Genomic DNA, 20,290 nt, shown 5'->3' on the forward strand with positions numbered 1-20,290 from the left:
AAAAAAAAAGATCAAAATAGGATACAACAAAGTATAGTAAAAAATCAAAACAGCCAACAGCCCATCAGAATACAAGAGTCTTCTGCTCCCTTGTATTCAGAATTGATTGGACTTTTATTAACAGTAGCGTGCTACGTTTTGAACTCTGATGCGAAGAACTGAAAGCAGTCCAGAGGAGAGTAATAAAATAATTAAAGGGTTGGAATACAGGCTATATTAAGAAAAGTCAAAAGGAACTGGGGTTATTTGACCTAGAGAATAAAACGCTGAGGAAGTTAATGACAAGATTTAAGAGCAGAGAAGAACGCTGTGTTGTGAGTGAGTGGCGGAGCCCTGAAGACAAAGCAGAGAGGAAAAGACTAAACAGAGTGTCCAGGCCAACAGAGATCACTGCAAGGCTCCGAAGGGAGGGTGTGCATGGAGAGAGGGTGGCCAGCTCTTCTTAGAACAGTGAAGATGTAATCTGGTTCACATGTAAACTTTGATAACCTCAAATTTCCTGTGGTTACCCCCAAAATGTATACAAATTATTTGTAGTGCCTATAAGGAACCTTGCAATTTCTAAAATTCCCAGTACCATTAGGAAGTTATGGTCTGTGGGATTTGGGGTGTTGAAAAGGCTGTTGTGTAAGCTACAAATGAACTGTACCTGACCCTACCAAAACAAGCAAACACACATGAACACAGGACACCCAAAGATTATTCAATGGAAAAGTGCAGTCGTCATCACCGATTTTCAAGCTTTGCAGTAAATTAAGGTGAGGATTTTCAGCTAGCTATACTGGATAGGAAAAACCACCATCATTGGTGGTTTGGGTCTTCTATTCCTTTGTCAAACACACTAATTTATAAAATGGTGGTATTGGACAGAGTAAAGCAATACTTTCAAAACTACAGGGACAGATAATTCAGTTTGTATTAAAATGTAAGTGCAGCAGATCTTGTGTGTTTTAAAAACAATTTGAGATTGAGCCAAGTGGCCCAGAGAAAGAAAGCAAGTTAGAAGTTGTTACCTCACTCAGCAGGAAAGGTAAGGTGAAAAATCTCACTGCTGACAACTTACTGAGCAGGGAACCCCGTGGGTACAGACACCTGGGGAAGCCATGAATTGTTGTTAAACCAAACTAAATGTATCTAAGCTAAGCACGAAGTCCCAGGAGCATTGGCTTTGTTCCAAAGAAAGACACTATTATTAAAGACACTAGTGGAGTTTCTCAAACCTAAATGTATTATAGCTGGTTCAGCAATGGGAAAATACAGAAGTAGAATTATATCAAACCTTGGAAAGATGTTGCTTAAGGGATCTGGTTCTTCAAGAGACTGTTTTTGTGAGCTTTTAAGTTTCCAAATTAATATCCTTTCATCATTTACTATAGAATGACTTGTGTTATTAAACTGACTAAAGACTCAAAGATCTCATCCTCATGCCTGATAATTCCTCTCTCTTAATGTTAACACTGTGAATTGACTCCTTAAAGTTGTTGGGGTCACTATTCTTAAAAGAGAGACTCATCTTGCCAGTCTGGCCTTACTTCCCTTCAATCTGATGGATATCTGAGTGAGCTGATGATAAAAATGATGGGTGTGAGGTAAGCTCTTAGTTAATGGGCAGAAGAGGTTGAGGAACACAAACAAGGTCCCAAAGAGGCATCACTCTAATGCTCTGCTAAAGCTTTGCTATAAGCACATTTGTACTTCTGCAATATAAAATACATATTGTACAAAGATCCTCTGAAAATGTAAGCAAAACCTATAACAACGAAGTTATCAATCCATTAATTTTACTAGATTTTATTGTAAAAATAGCCCTACAAAAAGGCAAAACAAGAAACATACTGTCCATCACTGCAATTACATCATCCAGTGAAGAAGAAAATGGTGCCACTATTACAACTTCGTGCAGTAACATGACCAGATCCCAGCATTATAAAATAATAAGTAGTCAACAAAAGATTCAGGATTTAGGAAAGTTGTAATACTTTAAAATCTGATCCTCAAGCAGCAGTCTGTTCCTTACCAGCAGTCTGAAGAGAACAAATGACCTTTTTTTGGACCATGTTATACAAAATGTTCTGAAAACTAATTTCTATGTTTTCATTCAGTTAATATTACCGGTATTTACCTACAGTGATCTTGAATTACTCCAATCAATCATCAAGAGGGAGAAAGATATCTATACAAACCTACATATGGTCCCCCGGGTTTGATAACTTTTGTGCTTCGGTTGCGGGATTCCTCCTCTGCCTGGGTCATTCTTTCTCGTGTCATCTGATACGAGTCATTTGTTGCACACACTGTAATTTTATCTTGTATAAATCCCAGGCAATTGAGCTGAGAGGCTCCGGAGCTGTCAAGTAAGACAGTGGCTTTGTTAGAGATGACCCTCATTTTGCACAATAAAGGCAAGCAAAAATTGTACAAAATCCTAAAATCAGGAGCTCAGATATAAGTTTGCAAACCGATATTAACTTTTAAATGTAAAGATTATTTAATATATTTAAGTTTCTCTTCTTCATATCACATTTTTTTCCTATTCTGAATATAATGGATGAAATTAGCTTTCAGAGACCAAATTTATACAATTTTGAGGGAACAAAAATCAGTACTTGAAGGCAAAGCCCAATAGACATTGTAGCTCTACCTTCATTTAAAAGTCAACTATTTTAAAAAATTTCCTACCACTGACATGAGAAATGTTAAAAAGTTTACTTTTAGTGGAAGCACAATATGCATGCTTGAGAATTGACTAGATGAAATGGGCCTGCCATAATTCTTTTTACTTTTAATGAGGTATTAATTTTAAGGCTAAAATACTGACAAACATGCAAGCATAATTTAGTATTATTGCTCCAAAGTTCCTAAAAGTTTGTAGAATTTGCATTTACCACTTAAATGTCTGTAAGATGACCTATTTATATAGCATTCGATGAAAATACAAGTGATTTTTGCAGAAATATTTTTATAAAAAACTTTTATGGAAACAGTCATGAATATAACATGGACCCAGAAGATGAGTCAAAGTAATATGTTAGTATTAGGGCAATCATGGTAATAGTCATAATTGGTGTTTTAAAAAGAAATTATGATGGCCTTAAAATAAAGTAGAATATAGAAGTAATAAAAATGACACTAGAGCTCCCGTCCTCTATTTCCAAACTTAATTGGAAATAACTTTGTTATGATACTAAGAAATAAAGGTTGATGAAACTTCTGTAAATTTCTAATAACCGTCTTTACAAATGCTAGTATTTAAAAATCAGTTCACTTATTTCACAAATACTTATTGGGCAGGGACTGCATGCTTGGCAATGTGAGTGGCATAGAGGCTGTGACAGGGACTAAGACAGACATGGTCCCTCCTTCAAAGAGCTCTCTGTCTAATGGGTGACAAGGATGGGCAAACTGGAAATTACAACATAGTGTGACAAATGCCAGGGAGCAGGGAACTCCCAGGAAGGGTAGCTCACCTGGACTTCCTAGAGGAACTGATGTGTGAGCTGACATAAAAAGATGACTGAACAAGAGGGAGTAAGGACTAAAGGGTTCTAGGATGATAACTAACCTGTGCAGGCCCAGGACGAGCAAGGAGAAGGTTTTCAGATTGGCCAAAGAGAGCAGGAAAGGACAATTAGAGATAAGGCTGAAGATGGAATAAGAAGTAGGTCACACAGGGCTCTGAGAGTCATGTTATAGATTTTGAACTTTATCCCTACAGTAACAGTGGTTGAAAACAGTGAAGAGAAAATATCTCATTTGTATTGTAGAAAACTCAGTCTGCATGGAGAATAGATTGGGAGGAAGTGGGACACAAGAGGAAAAGCAAAGAGACTGGTTAGGAGGCTACTGAGGATTACAGGAGGGAAGTGACCACATGAGCCAGAGTAGTACAATGAGAATGCAGACAAGGAGACAGATTCCAGAGATAGTGAGGAGGCAGGCTGACAGGATTCAGTCAGTGGTGAGCCATGGGGGAGAGAAGAGGAGGGATATTAAAGATTATGCCCAAGTTGCTAGGTAAATGGGCTGCCATTTATTGAAACACTGAATACAAAATGCAGGGCAGGTCAGGGATAGGGTTGGGAGAAAGAAATTAAGTTCAGTGTGAGAGATGGTGACCTTGAAGGAATGAGAAGAGAAGCGGTCTCAGGAGGGAACGAACTGTGAAGAACACTAACATTTAACCAACAGGAAGAAAATGAGACCACATGAGACTGAAAAGCCACAGCCTAAGAGGTAGCAGGGAAACTGGAAGAGTATTGTTCAGGGAAGCCACTGGAATAGAATGCTTCAAGCAGCAGAGAGTGGGCAACAGCATGGAACACTGGCAACAAGTCCAGAATAACAGGGAACCCATAAGCATCCACTGATTTAGGGGCAAGGAGGTCATGTTCCCCGTGGGGGAGCAGTTTCAGTGGAATGTGGTGATATGGGTGGTGGTGGGAGCTGAAGCCAGACTCTGGGTTGGGAAGTGAGCGTGAGTGGTTGTTTCTGTTTTTTATTTTCTTTTTAAATGAGATAGGCATTAAGCATATTTGCTGAAAAACCAGTGAAAGAGGGAAAGGGAGAAAAGGGTTTAATTCCTAGGGAAGCAGGATGGAGGGAGATGGGTGGGAGGAAATGACTGAAGTAGAGAGAAGGTCTGGTGGCAGGCAGTTTGTATTTTAACATCTGTTCCTATCATTTACTAAGTAATTTAAATGGTGAGAATAAGCTAAACCTATTGCCAATTATGATGAAGCTACTGCTGGAGGTTTAGAAACAGGTCTTTATACAAAAATAAAATGGAGCTAAACCCTGAGGGCAACAAGGTACTCCCAAATTTAGGACATATATGTATAAATGTTCTCTTAGTCTTTCTCTAGCCTAGCTCACTGTTTCCCACATTTGAGTGTGCATTGCTATAGGTTATATGCCCTGAACTGTATTTTCACTAAGCCTGGGAATGGGTACATTTAAGGAATTTTTAAAAGGTAATATTGACTATGAGATTCCCTCCATTTTATATATGAGAAAAGTAAGGTTCTATAAGGTTTTAACATGTAGTTAAGGAGACTAGTTAATCCATACTTGTTGAACATTTATTTACTGAGCACCCATTTTGAGCTCAGCCAGCACTGTGACACTAGAAAAAGCATATAAGAAAGCCCCTACTCTTGAGGAGCTTGCACTATTGTTGGAGAGACAAGATCCATGGGAAACATAAAAATTAAATTGAATAGAAAAGGTGGAGCCAGATTAAGGACACATTTGCTTGCCAGGCTGAGAACTAGAAGTTTGAGTGCTTTTGTTTTCACAGTAGCAAATTTCAATTCACACCCCTACCACACCATTTTATAAAGCGCCTTGTATCATACTGATGGGATACTAATACATTTGTACCAATTTTCTCACAATAATTGTTTCTGTTCTCTTGTTACATTATGTATAGTTTTGTAATTGACTTAAATCTTTCTCCAAGCCAGTAGGATAGAAATAAACATACCGTGTATTTATGATGTAAGAGTGAAGCCTTATTATTAATACTTATGATTATATGACTAGTTTTGAAGAGGGGATTAAGTTCCTTAATAAAATTCCTAAGGGGACACAGTTCCATTTGATGTCAAAATGTGCTCACTATAATAAAATAACTAGCTAAAGACAAGTACCACATTTAGAAATTAGCATGCCCTGTGGTACGTAAAGAATACTGGGCTGGGAGTTAGGAGAACTCATTTCTCATTTAGCCCAGCCACTAACTAACCAGCTGCGCAGCTGTGGATAAGTAACCTGTAAAATGAAGGAGTTGACTCACACAGTCACTAAGGACCCTTTACTTGGTGATTCTGTAATCTATCACAGTTCTGTTCAACAGAACTTTCTGCAATAGAGGAAATGTTCTGTATCTGTGCTGTCTTCTATGATGGCAACATGTAGCTACTGAGACCACATAAAATGTAGTTAGTGTGAAAGAGTAATAAAATTTTAAATTTTATTTTTTTGTCAATTGAAATGTAAATAGCCACATGTGGCCAGTGGTTACTAGTGGACAGAAGTCTATGTATGTAATCTATAATATATGTAATTCATGACAAAAAATAAGTTTGAGGGTAATGTTCAGAAAGCGAAATTAGTATATACTCAAGGAAAATGGTAGATTAAGATAAAACAAACAGAACAGTTATTTAGTCACCTTAACTGGGAAGATAAATTTAGAGCTCATTCTTTCAGTGAAGTGTCTTATTTTGCATCTCTGTCTCCTGTGTCTATTTGAAACATAGCTTTCCTTCCTCTTTCTTCCACGGCCAGCGAGTGCTTGCAAGTTTCAAGTACTGCACAGATGGGCAATGGAGATGGATCGGGCTGGGGTGCTTTGGGCTAATGTCAAAGCCTTACTACACACTGAGGAAATGAGAGACCCCAACCTCCCTTGTCTCTATGCAGGGGCAGAACAACTCCTCCCCTACTCAAGGGCCCATTCTTTAATCAGAAACAACCAAAGCAAAGCAGAGTAAAACAAGTAGCTTATTGTTTATAGAGGATCTAAGTAGATAAGGGATCCATGGTACACTGGGGTGTGAGTGTGCATTCTTGTCTTCCTCCCTTTTTTTTTCTTTAAATCAGGAGAAGTGACTGCTATATTGAGGTTAATTCTAGTTTCCATGCTGCTGTGGAATAAAAAATTTTTAACAATATATCTTAAAATAAGACTTGAACAGGGAAGAAGGAAGAGGATATGCGAGACACATATTTTTTCCTCCTTTACCCTTGAGTGTGAGCCCTGAATATGTCATACACACTCTTATTTAAATGAAATTAATAAAACCTTTTTTAAAATTTTCAAAATTGTCTTTAATTTAAAAAACTCCATATGTCATAAGTAAAATATCTTCTGTACCTTAAAGCCCCACAAGAGCAAAACAAATCTTAGAATTTTAGTGGTTGTATCCCAGTGACAAATATAGTTTCTAATACATATTAGGTGCTTGATATTTTTTAAATAAATAAATGAGCTCTACAATTAAATTTAGGAAATATGTATGGAATGGTTACTATATGTTAATATTTTATTGTTTACTTTTTAAAAAACACCCTCTTTAAAAATTATTTTCCCTTCAGCATACCTTGAAAAGTACTTACCTGGAGAACGTTTGCTGGATGCAGTCAAAGCTGCCCTGTGGGTTGTCTTTGCCCACATTTGACAAATAGAAGTTAAAGTTATGGACTTCATTGAGGGGATCATTTTTGGGAATTTTGACAAGCTGAAGGGGAGGGGAGAGAAACACCTCAAGTTATAAATCAAAGATCTTATGACTGACTGATTTTTCAAGTGACAATCATTTCATACCCAAACCCTCGTGATATACATCTTTACAACACTTAATCGACCAAAATAATTCAAGCAATCTGGTGAGCATGCCTGTAACCCACCACATTCTTATTTCTATTTTCTACCCATAAGTGTCAGTAATCACTTCTGCTCGGTAGTTTCTATTCATTTATAAGAGGAACCCTCTTCGTTTCAAGCTAGCAAGTGTCTACTGTTTATATGGAAGAGTTATTAATGAATTTGCTAAAAAGCTCTTCTTCCTTTGAGCTATGTATGTTTTGTTTTTGGCTGACATGACTCCCTGCTGAATAGCTTCTGGATATTTATTTAGGTGGTTTCTGAGATACATTCCATATCCCAATCTTTTGCTCTCTTAAACACATTTCATTTTAATTCTTGCTTTTTTGAGTAGCATTTCTGAAGAAGAATAACTAGCAGCATAAGATTAATTCCATAATTACATTCAGAGAGAAAAATGTGGCTGGGGTGTTTCTCCCTGCCTGATGAGTCCATTATCCATCCTCGTGTTTATGGAACAAGGTCAGCAGCCTACAGAGATGATTCTGCAGGCCACGCCCAGGCTGAGTCCCAGGCAACACTATGGAACAGGCAATTGTGTTTTCTAGGCCTTGCTCAAGGACTGGTGTCCTTACTAGATGGGAAGCTTCAAGAGCAAAGGGACAGGGTTGCTGGAGATGACTGAGGCGTGCATCAGCCACATTTCCTGGCACATGGTAAGAGCTCGATAAAGGCATGTGAACAATTGGAATCTTCTCACTGCCTTGCAACTGCTTCACCATTTCTAGTACCTGAAACCTTTCTTTTCTTGGGTCTGCCATAGTGTTAGGTGATAATTTAAAAAGGATTTGTTAGTAAGAATATAAAATACAACTCCCCACCCTCCAGCCCCCCAAACACACAGTCTTAGAAATTTAGTAGACAAGTAAGGAGCCCCCTCCTCATTTTTATAATTCTCATTTATATTCCCCCAAATCTGTGCTTTCCATTATTAGAAGATGATGACTCAGAGCTAACTGGCTTCTAAGTGTATGTTTGTGCTCACGTGTATGCACATACACACATTCATGAATGTGTTAGTGAAAAGAACTGGAGTTATCAATTTCCAACTCCTCCTTTTCTCCCACCCCCAGAAAAAAGTAAAAAAAAAAAGTTAAGCAAGAAGACAATTTGGTACAGTATCTGGCATATAGTAAACATGTAATAATTTGTTGAAGAGATGAACGAACAACAAGAAGAAATAAGAAGTCAAAGAAAAATATCTTTTCGAAGGAGATTCAGAATAAAGGAGAACTTGAAATGTTGAGTTCCACCAAAGATGCTGAGTATTAGATAATATTCTATTGAGCCTCCATCATCCATGAATTTAAGCTATCTTTGATCCCATTTTAAATTAGTCTCCATCCCTTGAATAACAAGTTTCTGCCTTTATAATCTATCCCATAAATAATATCTGTGGGGGCTCTAAAGTTATTCTTTAATTCCCCAAATTTTCCTCAGTTCTAAAATGCTGTAATTTTGTGAACAAGTCTTAATTTACTCTTGAGATAGGCACTCATCAGGCTGTCTTACTGGTGGTGGAAACTGAATGCCTAGTTGGCACACACATCCTGGTGACTTCTTAATCCTACAGCAGTGGAGACAGAGCAGGAGCCAAAGGAATGCTTGCATCAGACACGAAAGAACGAAAGAACGTAGGTCCAGCTGTATGCTGGTATAACAGCACTCACTAACGTCTACTCTTGGTTTTTGGAGAACAGTAGGATTCTGCTGACAGAGAAGGGATGTGCAATACAGCCTAAAGCCTCCCTAAGGCCTAGCAGAGGAGGTGGATAGGTAAGACAGGTGTGGACACCTGAATAAAATCCCCTCCCCAACCATGACTCACTTAACTTCCATCCATCTTCCCCTAACCCTGCATCTAGATCTGCAGAACCTGGTTGGGGAGATTTTTATAGTGGTTGAGGCTCCATTTCGGGCTCTGGCTTCAGTTTAGGTCTAAAGTTTTCCTTCCTGTGCAGCTCAGTTTGGGAATACAGCAGCACTTTATCATCAGAGTGTGAAAGATCATCCCATTTGGGAGATTCTAAATTGCATTTTTAAAAACTAGAACCATATAGTTCTTTCCTATTTTTCAAGAGTAACTAAAGTCTATACTGAAATCCTGCAAACGTTCATTATTCATTGGAAATTGTTAACTTAATTACTGGAGTCATTTAGCTCAGATGTCTACTAAACAGAGTATTATAGGAAAGCTCTTAACAAACCTCTATATTACTTAAATGTAGGTTTTTCCTTCTCATCCTCCAAACTGCCAAATTGTCCAATCCTCCAAACTTAAGTAACATTTATGCTTTTTAAGGTGAAAGAATTATCTTTCTATACATTTTTCCACTTTATTTTAAAAAAACATGCACACATATAATTAGAGTCTAGTCTAAATTTGAATAGCTCACTAAAAAAAATACTTGTGTAAATTAATTACTACATACACCCCTCAAAGCATTACGGTCTGGCCTGATGGTAGACACAGAAGACTTTCATAACTTTTTTTTTTTCCTGAGACACAGTCTTGTTCTATTGCTTGGGCTACAGTACTGTGGCGTCAGTTTAGCTCACAGCAACCTCAAACTCCTAGGCTCAAGCAATCCTTCTATCTCAGCCTCCAAAGCAGCTGGGACTATAGGTATGAGCCACCATGGCCAGCTAATTTTTCTATTTCTTATAGAGATGGGGTCTCGCTATACTGTTCAGGCCAGTCTTGCACTCCTGGCCTCAGGCGATCCTCTTGCTGTGGTCTCCCAAAGTGCTAGGATTAGAGGCATGAGGCACTGTTCCCAACCTATATTCTTGTTCTTTAAAAGACTCTTGAATAGAAAAAAAGGCATAGATTTAAAAAATATGATCATGACTAGAACAGGAAAGAATCAGATTGAATAAAAATAAAGTTTAAAAAATCATATATAACCCATGTTATGTACCCACTGATGCATTCTAAAGGTCATGTTACACATAGATTGGAATAGTGGTTCTCAACAAACAGCAATTTTGCCCCCCAAGGACATATTTGGTCTGGGAGGGTGCTATTGGCATCTAGTGGGAGGCTAGAGATATTGCCAAACACCCCACAAGTGCACAGAACAGCTCCTACAACAAAGAATTACCCAGTCTGAAATGTCAGTAGGTCAATGCTGAGAAATTTTGGATTTGAAACAGAGGTATGTCAATCTCTAACAAGAGAAGTCGGAACTCTAACCTCATTGATTTCTAAAAGTCAATGAAGAAGTGGTGTCTTTAAAGAAATATGAGTATCCATTTTATTTCAAATGAAAGGAGCCATTTTAACTTATTTGAAACACATATTCTAGTTTTATAACTTCCAATCAGAAGAAATTATAAAGCAAATAAGATAAGTACACATTGGCTGTATTTAAAGAGTATTTAGTGATAGAGAGAATATGAAGATTAAGTTCCTATTACAGATTAACTTTTGCAAATTCTCCTAAGTATCATAAAGCCAATAAATAAACAAATGGCTTAATGGGAGTTATAAAAAATACTTTTTTGGAACACTTACTCTTGATATCAATTTTTTTTTAAAAAGAGGTCTTGAAAAGACTATAACTTACTATGAACAAACTCAAAATAAGAAAAGATCATTTGAGGATAAAGAAAGTGAATCTTTGTGCAGCGACAGTCTCTGAAAATTCTGCTCCCCTATTAAGTTCTAAAAACCTCATTGGTAATAATAATTATAGAAAAAACTAGTATTGTTTTCAGCTTAAAAAAATACAGAGTAACTCTTATCTGGAGAGTGCTTCTAATCCCTACCATTCCTCCTTATTCTTACATGTAAACAGTAAGATTCCCAGGCTGTTGACTATCAGTGACAAACCATCTCTGGCCTTAATTCTGTGGAAGATAGTATGAGATAGCAATATACTTCACAACAATCTCTCCTTCCCACTTGTAACACCGTGGGTGTGTGTACATAAGCATCATGCCAACTCGTTGGGGCAAGCATTGGGGCAAATAGTGTTCACTTTGGGACCAAAGGGTGAATCTTGATGCATATTATGGTGTTTTTTTCCAGTTGTGGAACTAAGGTGGAAGATGGAGGGTAGGGAATGAGGAGACATGGAGCCCAGGTCAATCTGAGTTTCTATATTGCCTTTTCACAGTGGTTTTCGGAGTAGCGGTAATAAGGATAGAATCTCAGGCTTTGTGAGAGTAAGATGCTGCCTGACAATTTTTATATCTTTAAAATTTCAAAAGCTTAAATTACATGGTCTATAGATTTGTATATCTAATTTCCTAAAGATGGTACAAGTTAGATACAAAGTTTATTTGTGTCAATATCCATGCATACTCTTAAAAATGAAATAGGAATACTAAGTAGCATTTAGGTTCATAGCTGGTAAGGCTGTGTAACAGTTTAGCCCATGTGCTGGAAAGCAGGAGACTTAATGGAAAGAGCAGGTGATGTATGACAACTGGGGTAGGCAGGAGAGAGGGACCTTCAGAACTAAACTATAAGGACCTCAGAGTGGACCAGAGCCTATGGGACTGTTGAATGCCACACCTAGGGTGGGTCCGAGACCTGGTCTAATCTAGAACCATTTCAGACAGCTAGATTTTCAGAAGAACTTGTGGATATACATCTCTCTCTCTCTCCGATATATAGAAGCCTATTCCAATCTTATCTAGATAGTTAATCCTTTCTTTCAAAAGGGTTATGAAATATTTTCTTAAAAACTAGCCTTCAAATTTATGGAATATAAGGAGGGGGAAGTAAAAATGTACTGACTGCTATTGGTGTGCCAGGCAGGGCCAGCTTTTGAGGACTGGGCTAATCACCTAGGGAAAGAAATGCTGAGGCTTGATTTAGAAACAATCTTGGAAGAACATCCCCTTGTAAGATGGACACTTCTCAATTTTTTAATTATAGCATTTTAAGCTTGTTCTACAGGTCAGTGGAGATAACTTTTTATTTAGGGACTCATGATCATGAATTTTTAACTAAATGCTTTAAGAATAAAATGTTATTTTAAAAGTATTAAAAGACTGTAATTCCAAACAGTTTCTTATTCAAGATGAAGGATATAAAAATATACCACCGCGTCTCAGCAACTGGAAAAGCAGATTTTAATTTTCATTCCAAAAATGAGAGACTGAAAATCAAAGGTTTAGGACCACAATCCACAACCCTCCTCCCAAACTCCAGTCTGTCTTCGATAAAAAGCTACAAAGAAAAAGTTTCAGGAAACTTTCAGACCTTTATAATTAACATAAATACTGTACACCAAGATGTGTAAGTCAAAGTTTCTAATTATTCTGAGATACAAGCTCAGGCATGTGGCAATAGAATACTGTCTGAAAGGTCATTTCAACATCAAGTCACGGCCCTCCTATTTACATAAGGATCTAGGCCAGAAGCACAATGTGCACACTGCTGCAACATTCTCATAAAAGTACACTGACATCTGCTTAAAAGCTGTCGATACCTTTACCGCAGAGGTTTCCTACCCTTAAGTCAAATACTTTCTACTCAATGTTGGATTGAGGTATATACTAGATTAAAAATAGAACCAGTAAGTTCTACTTTTTTAAAATGCTTTGTTCTTTTGTGGGTATTATAAATGATTTCAACTTAACAGAGCTCTTCTTTGATAGTAATTCTATGGGCATTAATATCCAACCTTTTTTGCTAAGGTGATTTGTAAATGTTCAATAAGATAGTCATGAACCAACAGTCTGATATGACATTTCCTGGTCTTAAAGTACTGTGCTCAGAGGACCAAGATCATATAGTTTAATTTCTTTTTATAGATTAGGGACAAAGAGACTCAGTTACTTGCTCAAGGTTATCGCCATATTTAAAATTGCAATCCCTGTACTCCCAACTCCCATGCCTTATTCCCTGGTTGTCTAAAACACCAGTTATCTTGTAATATTTTATATACTATGTTTATGGTCTTTTTCCCTCCACTATAATATAGACTTTGCAAGGACAGAGGTTTTTGTCTGTTGTGTTCCCTGAATATATCACCAGTACCTTGAATGGTACATGGCACAAAGTAGTCACTCAATACATATTTTTGTTGAATGAATGAAAATGTTGATTAATGCCAGAGCCACGCTTAGAACTGAAATGTTTGCTTTCTTTCCACCAGCATTTCCAAAGCATGCCAAAAAGTTTCCTTATGGGGAAAGGGGATTCTATCCTCAAAGACATTTAGAAAATGCCAGGCTAAACAAAATGACTTTCTTTGCATAGGTCCTTTCATAGTGAGTAGTAGTTTTCCAATTTGTATGATATTAGAACCCACCTCCTCCATCTCTCCAATATCCTAGGAGGCCAGCCTGTCTCTTAATATTATTTGACTAACATATCAATTATTTGACTATACATAGGCAGTGTATCTTAGCTTAGATATGGATAAAACTTGCTAATGGCATTTAAACATTAGAATTCTCTGTCGTTCTCAAATTCTTTCCAGGCTTTTGATGATTCTGTGATTTCCTAACAATATAGAAAATACATGCAAATATATTCTCTAGAAATATATTTGCATATACTATTCAGGTTCTACAGTTTAAGGGCAGAATAATCTAGAATCAGAACAGAAAATAGGAACCAGAACCTGAAAACCACAAATGCTGTTTTTCAAACTAGAGCTGCAGTTATGACTTTAGGTCCAACATTATGGGTTTAGGGATGGGAAAGAAAAAAAAAAAGCCTCTCAGATCAGCCCAGATGTGCAAACCAATGCAGGCAGGTGGAGGAATAGGAACGGGCACTTAACTACTTAACTGGCAACAGAAAAATTTAAGTATTAGAGAGATCAGTAAGAGTTAACTATTCCTACTGACAGAGAAGGCTAGGGGGTAGAGAGGGTCCAACACATACTAGAAACATTTGAGTTTTCCATATGATAGATGTTTTACTGACGAGTATGAGTAGCACAAAGTGCCAAATTTTTCTAGCACAAAGAGAAATATTGACAGTTATCAAGAAAATTCAGGTCATATAGCAATTAATATAAATAATTCAGGACAAAGTAAGTCCATTTATTTCCTTTGCATACATCCTCTTTGCAAGATGGAAGGAAAAAAGTGAAGTAGAATAGCTTTTCTTTTCTTTTTTTTTTTGAGACAGTGTCTCACTCTGTTGCCCAGGCTAGAGTACCGTGGCATCAGCCTTAGCTTATGTCAACCTCAAACTCCTGGGCTCAAGCAATCCTCCTGCCTCAGCCTCCCGAGTAGCTGGGACTACAGGCCTGTGCCACCATGCCCGGCTAATTTTTTCTATATATATTAGTTGGCCAATTAATTTCTTTCTGTTTAGAGTAGAGACAGGGTCTCGCTCTTGTTCAGGTTGGTTTCTAACTCCTGAGCTCAAATGATCCGCCCGCCTCGGCCTCCCAAAGAGCTAGGATTACAGGTGTGAGCCACCATGCCCGGCCAGAATAGCTTTCCTTATTATTATGTAGCTCCTCTAAATCCAATATTAGAATGTCTCAAATAGTTCTCAATTGAAGAGATGAGCAGCCCAATACTGAGATTTCCTATTCACCGTTACTTCTGTAAGATACAGTTTTATTAGAAAAATCATTCCTGAGAACTGCATCCTCATCTCTAATGTATTCTTTTACATTTATAACCATTTTAGAGGGAACATCATTGATAGCAACATTTCAAGACTAATTTTAATTGAAATTACAAGGAATAACATCTAGAGAAGTATTAATTTTAAAAAATCAGATACACCTATACACTCAGTTGCTATATAATTGAAACTGAAAAAAGTACCTTGGGTAGTTTTTGGCTCTCTTAATATGGTTTCTCTATTAATATGAAATGTGCCTTCTAAATGTTGATGTGACATTGGTTAATTGATTCATTCATTTAATTCATTTATTTCACAAATATTAACTGGGTGCCACTGTGCCAGGCACTGTTTAGGCTTCTGTGGCATATTAGTGAATAAAACTGACAATGATGCCTGCCATTGTGGCACATATGTATAGAACTGCAGGAGGGAGATGATGGTGCCTAGGATTAGGAGATAAGAAATGGAGTGGGGTTACATTTTGCAGGTACAGGCAGCAGGATTCCTAGACACATTGAGTATGACGAATGAAACAAGAGAAATTGAGAATGACTCCAAGGTGTGTTGCCTGGAAGAGTGGAATTATCTGAATATGTGTGGGCATCCAATACACACACATATTATATACTATCTTGGATGTGATGATGAGCACCATAATGTAACTGAGTTCATTAACCAGCTATGATTGTACTTCTTATTTTTAAATACTGTACAACTGACCAATGTTAGTTTCACCAGCAAAAAAGGGGTTTCAAAGTGAGTTTTGTTATGACTCATTTTGTAGCTTTATGGCTAAAAATTATTTAGAAGAAACCAGGTGGCTGAGTATGAGTTGGTTGGTGGCTGCTGGGTATTTCCAGGGAACAAAAAGGGATGGCAGTTACAGAAAGGGAAAGATGGAAATAGCAGATAGCAGAGTTATTGCATCAGGAAAAAGGTATATAGACTATGGAGCATGAGCGTACAGAAAACTTGTGTTTAAAAATGAATGCAAATTTGGGCCAAATGCAAAAGTGGCTTTTGGAAGAAAAGTGAGAGAGCTATTAAGAGAATTATTTGTTCAAAACGTAGTCACAAGTGGACTAAGCCATAAGCTCTTTGGTGGTGAAAACTAAAACCTCCACTCCCACTGAGTTCAGCAATTCTTATAAAACTGCATTTATTTTATTTTATTACCCAGTCCCTCCCAAAATCTAAATATACTCCATAGAATCAATGTTGATATAAACTAAATTATCATCATATCCTAAACCTCCTACTCTCTCACATTGACTATCTTCTAGTTAATAAGCCACCATTCAGTTAGTTGCTGAAGTTACTGGGGAGTCAACCTTTACTTTTCTCTCTCACACTACCCCACACCTCTCAACATCCATGAAGCCCTACTGCTTTTCCATCCTAAATTATTCCTTAAATGTATAACCTCATCTCTATGATATACTTTGGCTCAATATCACCTCTTGCATGGACAACTTGACGTTCAGCCTCCACTTTTGGTCCCTTCTCGATCCCATCTTCTAATCATTCAGGTTTTTATCAAAACTATTCTTATAAAATGCCAATCTGACCATGTCAGTGCCAAGAGTCATTTATTTTTCATGACTTCCTACTACTTATCAGTAGTAGGTCTAAGCTCCTTAATAGGATACATAAGGTTCCTTCCTAATAGACCAGCACTGTTGTTGCTAAACAAGTTTAACTGGGCCTCACCCTCCACCTTAGATTTTAAGTTCCAGTAGCAATACTGTGTCACTGGGTTCCAGAACACACTGCTCTTGTCCCCACTTCTTGTCTTAGTACATGCTAATTTATCTTTAAGACTCAGTTCAGGAGCCCTTCCCTCAGGGAGACTTTGCTTCCCAGTAGGATGGGTTAGAAGCCCCTTTTCCTAGCCTCCACAGTCCCCTCACCACTAGGGGCTCACCTCTATTGCTGCCTTCACTACACTGTACCATAAGTACTTGTTTATGTCTTTCTCTCCTACCAAACTGAGTTCTTTGGAGGCAAGGACTGTGGTCTTACTCACTTTATATTTATCTGGAACCACAGTGAGTGGATATCAAATAAAATATTTATTGGATTTATCTGGAAAAACTTGAAATTAAATTCACTGAGAAGGTGCCTTATGCTGGGGATACTAAAAAATTATAATGCATTTGAAATAGATCACCCAAGAGTCTTTGGAGAGCCAGGGCTCCCCAGAGCAGGCAAAACTAAATAACAAAATGAAAGGAAGGAGGGGGGAAAAAGCCCAAACAGCTGCCTGCTGTGTGGTACAAACATTCGCATGAGAAAGTCTCTGACCTCTCTAGTGCTATGTTTAGCCCTCAAACCTAGGCCAAGTGGCTTCCTGGGTTTGTGGGACTTAGGTTTATATTATACATTTTTCATTTTAAACAGTATCTTCATCTTCATTAAAATATTTGCCAAATACTCTGGCCTCATCAAATTCCATTTGAAAATATGATCCAACCTCTATAAAAACAATTTGCATTTTAAAGAACTCAGGGAGACCACACTAAATAATTCTAAATGTAGTAATTCTCTTGGTCAAGTAGGAAGTAGAATTTTGTTTTAAGAAATGATTTATCAGAAACAAAGCCCAAACCTGAATACTACAAGAAAAAAAAAAATCTTAACTATGAATGACAACTTCCAATTCATTGCCAGTCTTCTCTCCTTCTGCTCCCCTGGAATCTTGAGGAGAGTCCTTTTTGCATGATGCTAGGAGGAGCTGCTGGCAAATGTGGGTGGGCCCAGAATTTGTACCTGGCAGCAGTCAGCAGCAGTGGACTAAATCTAGTGGAAAGTTGGGTACTTGACAGAGTCCTCAAGATAGCAGAAGTTTTGAAAAGTGGCCCAGGCCCTAGATGTTACAAAATACATTGTTTTACCCCAATCCAATCAATGTCACTATGAAACTTGTAAATTCAACAAAATAAACAATAGTTAAATCTGAAGAATATTTCCATATAGATTTGGATGTCTATTAAGCTCTTAATGCTCTGTTTTTTAACATCAATTGCTTCCAAATCTTTTGACTGCTCATTTTTAGTGAAGCTATAGAATGTTTTTTTTCCAAAATAAATAAATGTCAGAACTTCTTTGGTTTAGGAAAGGGACGATGAGAGCTTGGGGCTGCTCAGGCAGCCGCTGCAGTGACATCACATAACCGCCCAGGGACCAAAGGACCAAACCATAGTCTATGCTAAGGAAGGAGAAATAGCAAAAAGACACACAATACTCAAGGAATATGATTTTATTAATTGTAGTCATATCTTAATTGAAAATTACAAAAGTATGTGTACAAAAATATGTACCTTTATGTGCCCCTTTTGGATGGGAATTAGTGCCAACTATTTGAAAGATATCAAAGGTAGGAAATAGTGTCCTGTCTGATTCTTTCCCCTTTATAAAATGCTTTCTTTAGTACTGGATCCCTTTGTGTTTGAGAAGAAAGTGAGAACTTATCTTTATATATAGATGAAAAGGAAGCAGCCCAACAGACCCTCTCTAGTGTGCTAGATCACCAGCGTTGGAGCAAACTTCCTAGTTTCCAACTTTGGCTCTGGAATTGACTATCTGTATTACCTTGGGCAAGTAATTTAATCTCAGTAACCCCTGGTTTCCTCATCTGTAAAATGTAGATAATAAAATCACCTACTTCATATGACTATTGTGAAGTTTAGAGATAACCCACCTAAGTTGCTTGGCACAATGTCTGGCACATAGTATGTGCCAAAAAAAAGTTTGCTCTGGTGATACAAAGACAATATTAGGGAGCGCCCACTCTGATTTGACCTGTTTGATTAAGCACACATATGGCGTCCTTAGCATAGTGATGTGTTTAATTTTTAAGGCAATTTTCAAGTGGTCAAGGTCTGGTAACAAGCATCCTGTGGGTAATCAAAAGTTGACTATACTCACTCTGAATCCTTGGTATTTACAAAAGTAAGTGGCTACAAGCCTTCTAGGTCAAAGCTTAAGTGTTAGTGTAAATGGAAGCCAAAAAAGCTATCTGTGAAAATAAACAAACAAACAATGAAAATGACTAGCAATATTTTTAACTATCCCAAACTCGAAGTACAGAGAGATAAGGTCCAACTACAAATCAGCCACAACAGGTGTCCATGGAAGGCTAAAAAATTAGAGAGGCCTGGTGCTCTTCTAGAAGGGTAGCAAACACTGCTTCCCAAGTGCCCTATCCATAAAAAAAAAAATGCTGCCTTTAGATCTCCAGAGAGCCCCAGATACTAGCTACAGCACAACAAAGAAACAAAGAAAATAGAATTAAGGGTTCTCATGAGAACCACAACTTTGTGACTTTTAAACATTCAATCTTCATAAATACAAAGAAAAACACTTTAAAATATTTGTATCAACGCTATTGGTAGCCCTAAAAATGAATAATTTTAATTTTTATCGATCTCTTTCCAAACATCTGAAAATACATTCTACTCTGAAAATACATTCCTAATGTAGGGTTCCATAAAATTTATTTCTATTCAGTTTTCATTAATCAAATTCACTTATTAATTTCATTTAAGCCTATAAAGCAGTCGTCCCCAACCTTTTTGGCACCAGGGACCAGTTTCACGGAAGATAATTTTATGCATGGACTGGGGGTTGGGGAGATGGTTTCAGGATGATTCAAGTGCACTGTGCAGTGAAACCTCTCTGCTAATGATAATCTGTATTTGGAGTTGCTCCCCAGCTCTAGCATCACCAACTCAGCTCCACCTCAGATCACCAGGCATTAGAATTTCATAAGGAGCGCGGAACCTAGATCCCTCGCACGCACAGTTTACAGTAGGGATCATGCTCCTATGAGAATCTAATGCTACTGCTGATCTGACAGGAGGCAGAGCTCAGGTGGTGATGCCAGTGATGGGGGGCAGCTGTAAATATAGATGAAGCTTTGCTTGCTAGCCGCTGCTCACCTCCTGCTGTGCTGCCTGGTTCCTAACAGACCACTGACCAGTACTGGTCTGTGGCCCTGGGGTTGGAGACCATGGTTATAAAGGAAGTAAAAGTATTGCTGGTTTCACATATACAAAACTATTGATACGTACAGTGTATCAAGAGCTAAATTTGTGACTACAGTTCTGATTTCTAAGAGGCCTGGCATGTCTGATATACATAAAGAGAGCCTGTCAAGTCTCTTAAGTATAAAAAATATATAGACTGAAAAGATTTCTAAGGATGGTATGGTTCAGCTATTGGCAAAGCCACAAAACCTATGCCTTCACATAGAGAAAAGAACACTTTGGCAAAAAAAGGGCAATGGTTTACATATGGACAGTGAAGGCAATTCCTATATTTGAATAATTCGTATCATAAAACTTTTGCTT

The 20,290-nt window shown here is 37.7% G+C and overlaps 1 protein-coding gene across 1 annotated transcript in view; it reads right to left on the bottom strand.

Annotated features, from left to right (window-relative positions):
- ELL2 (elongation factor for RNA polymerase II 2) overlaps positions 1–20,290 on the bottom strand; it is a 79,066-nt gene that overhangs the window by 24,683 nt on the left and 34,093 nt on the right. Inside the window, exons 3-4 of the mRNA XM_012773857.3 lie at positions 7,120–7,241; positions 2,184–2,347 (exon numbers count right to left, since the gene is read on the bottom strand). Of these exons, the coding sequence (XP_012629311.2) occupies positions 2,184–2,347; positions 7,120–7,241 (286 nt within the window). The remainder of the gene's footprint in view (positions 1–2,183; positions 2,348–7,119; positions 7,242–20,290) is intronic.

This window comes from Microcebus murinus, chromosome 11, assembly GCF_040939455.1.
Source record: "Microcebus murinus isolate Inina chromosome 11, M.murinus_Inina_mat1.0, whole genome shotgun sequence".
In the NCBI taxonomy this organism is placed as follows: Eukaryota; Metazoa; Chordata; class Mammalia; order Primates; family Cheirogaleidae; genus Microcebus; species Microcebus murinus.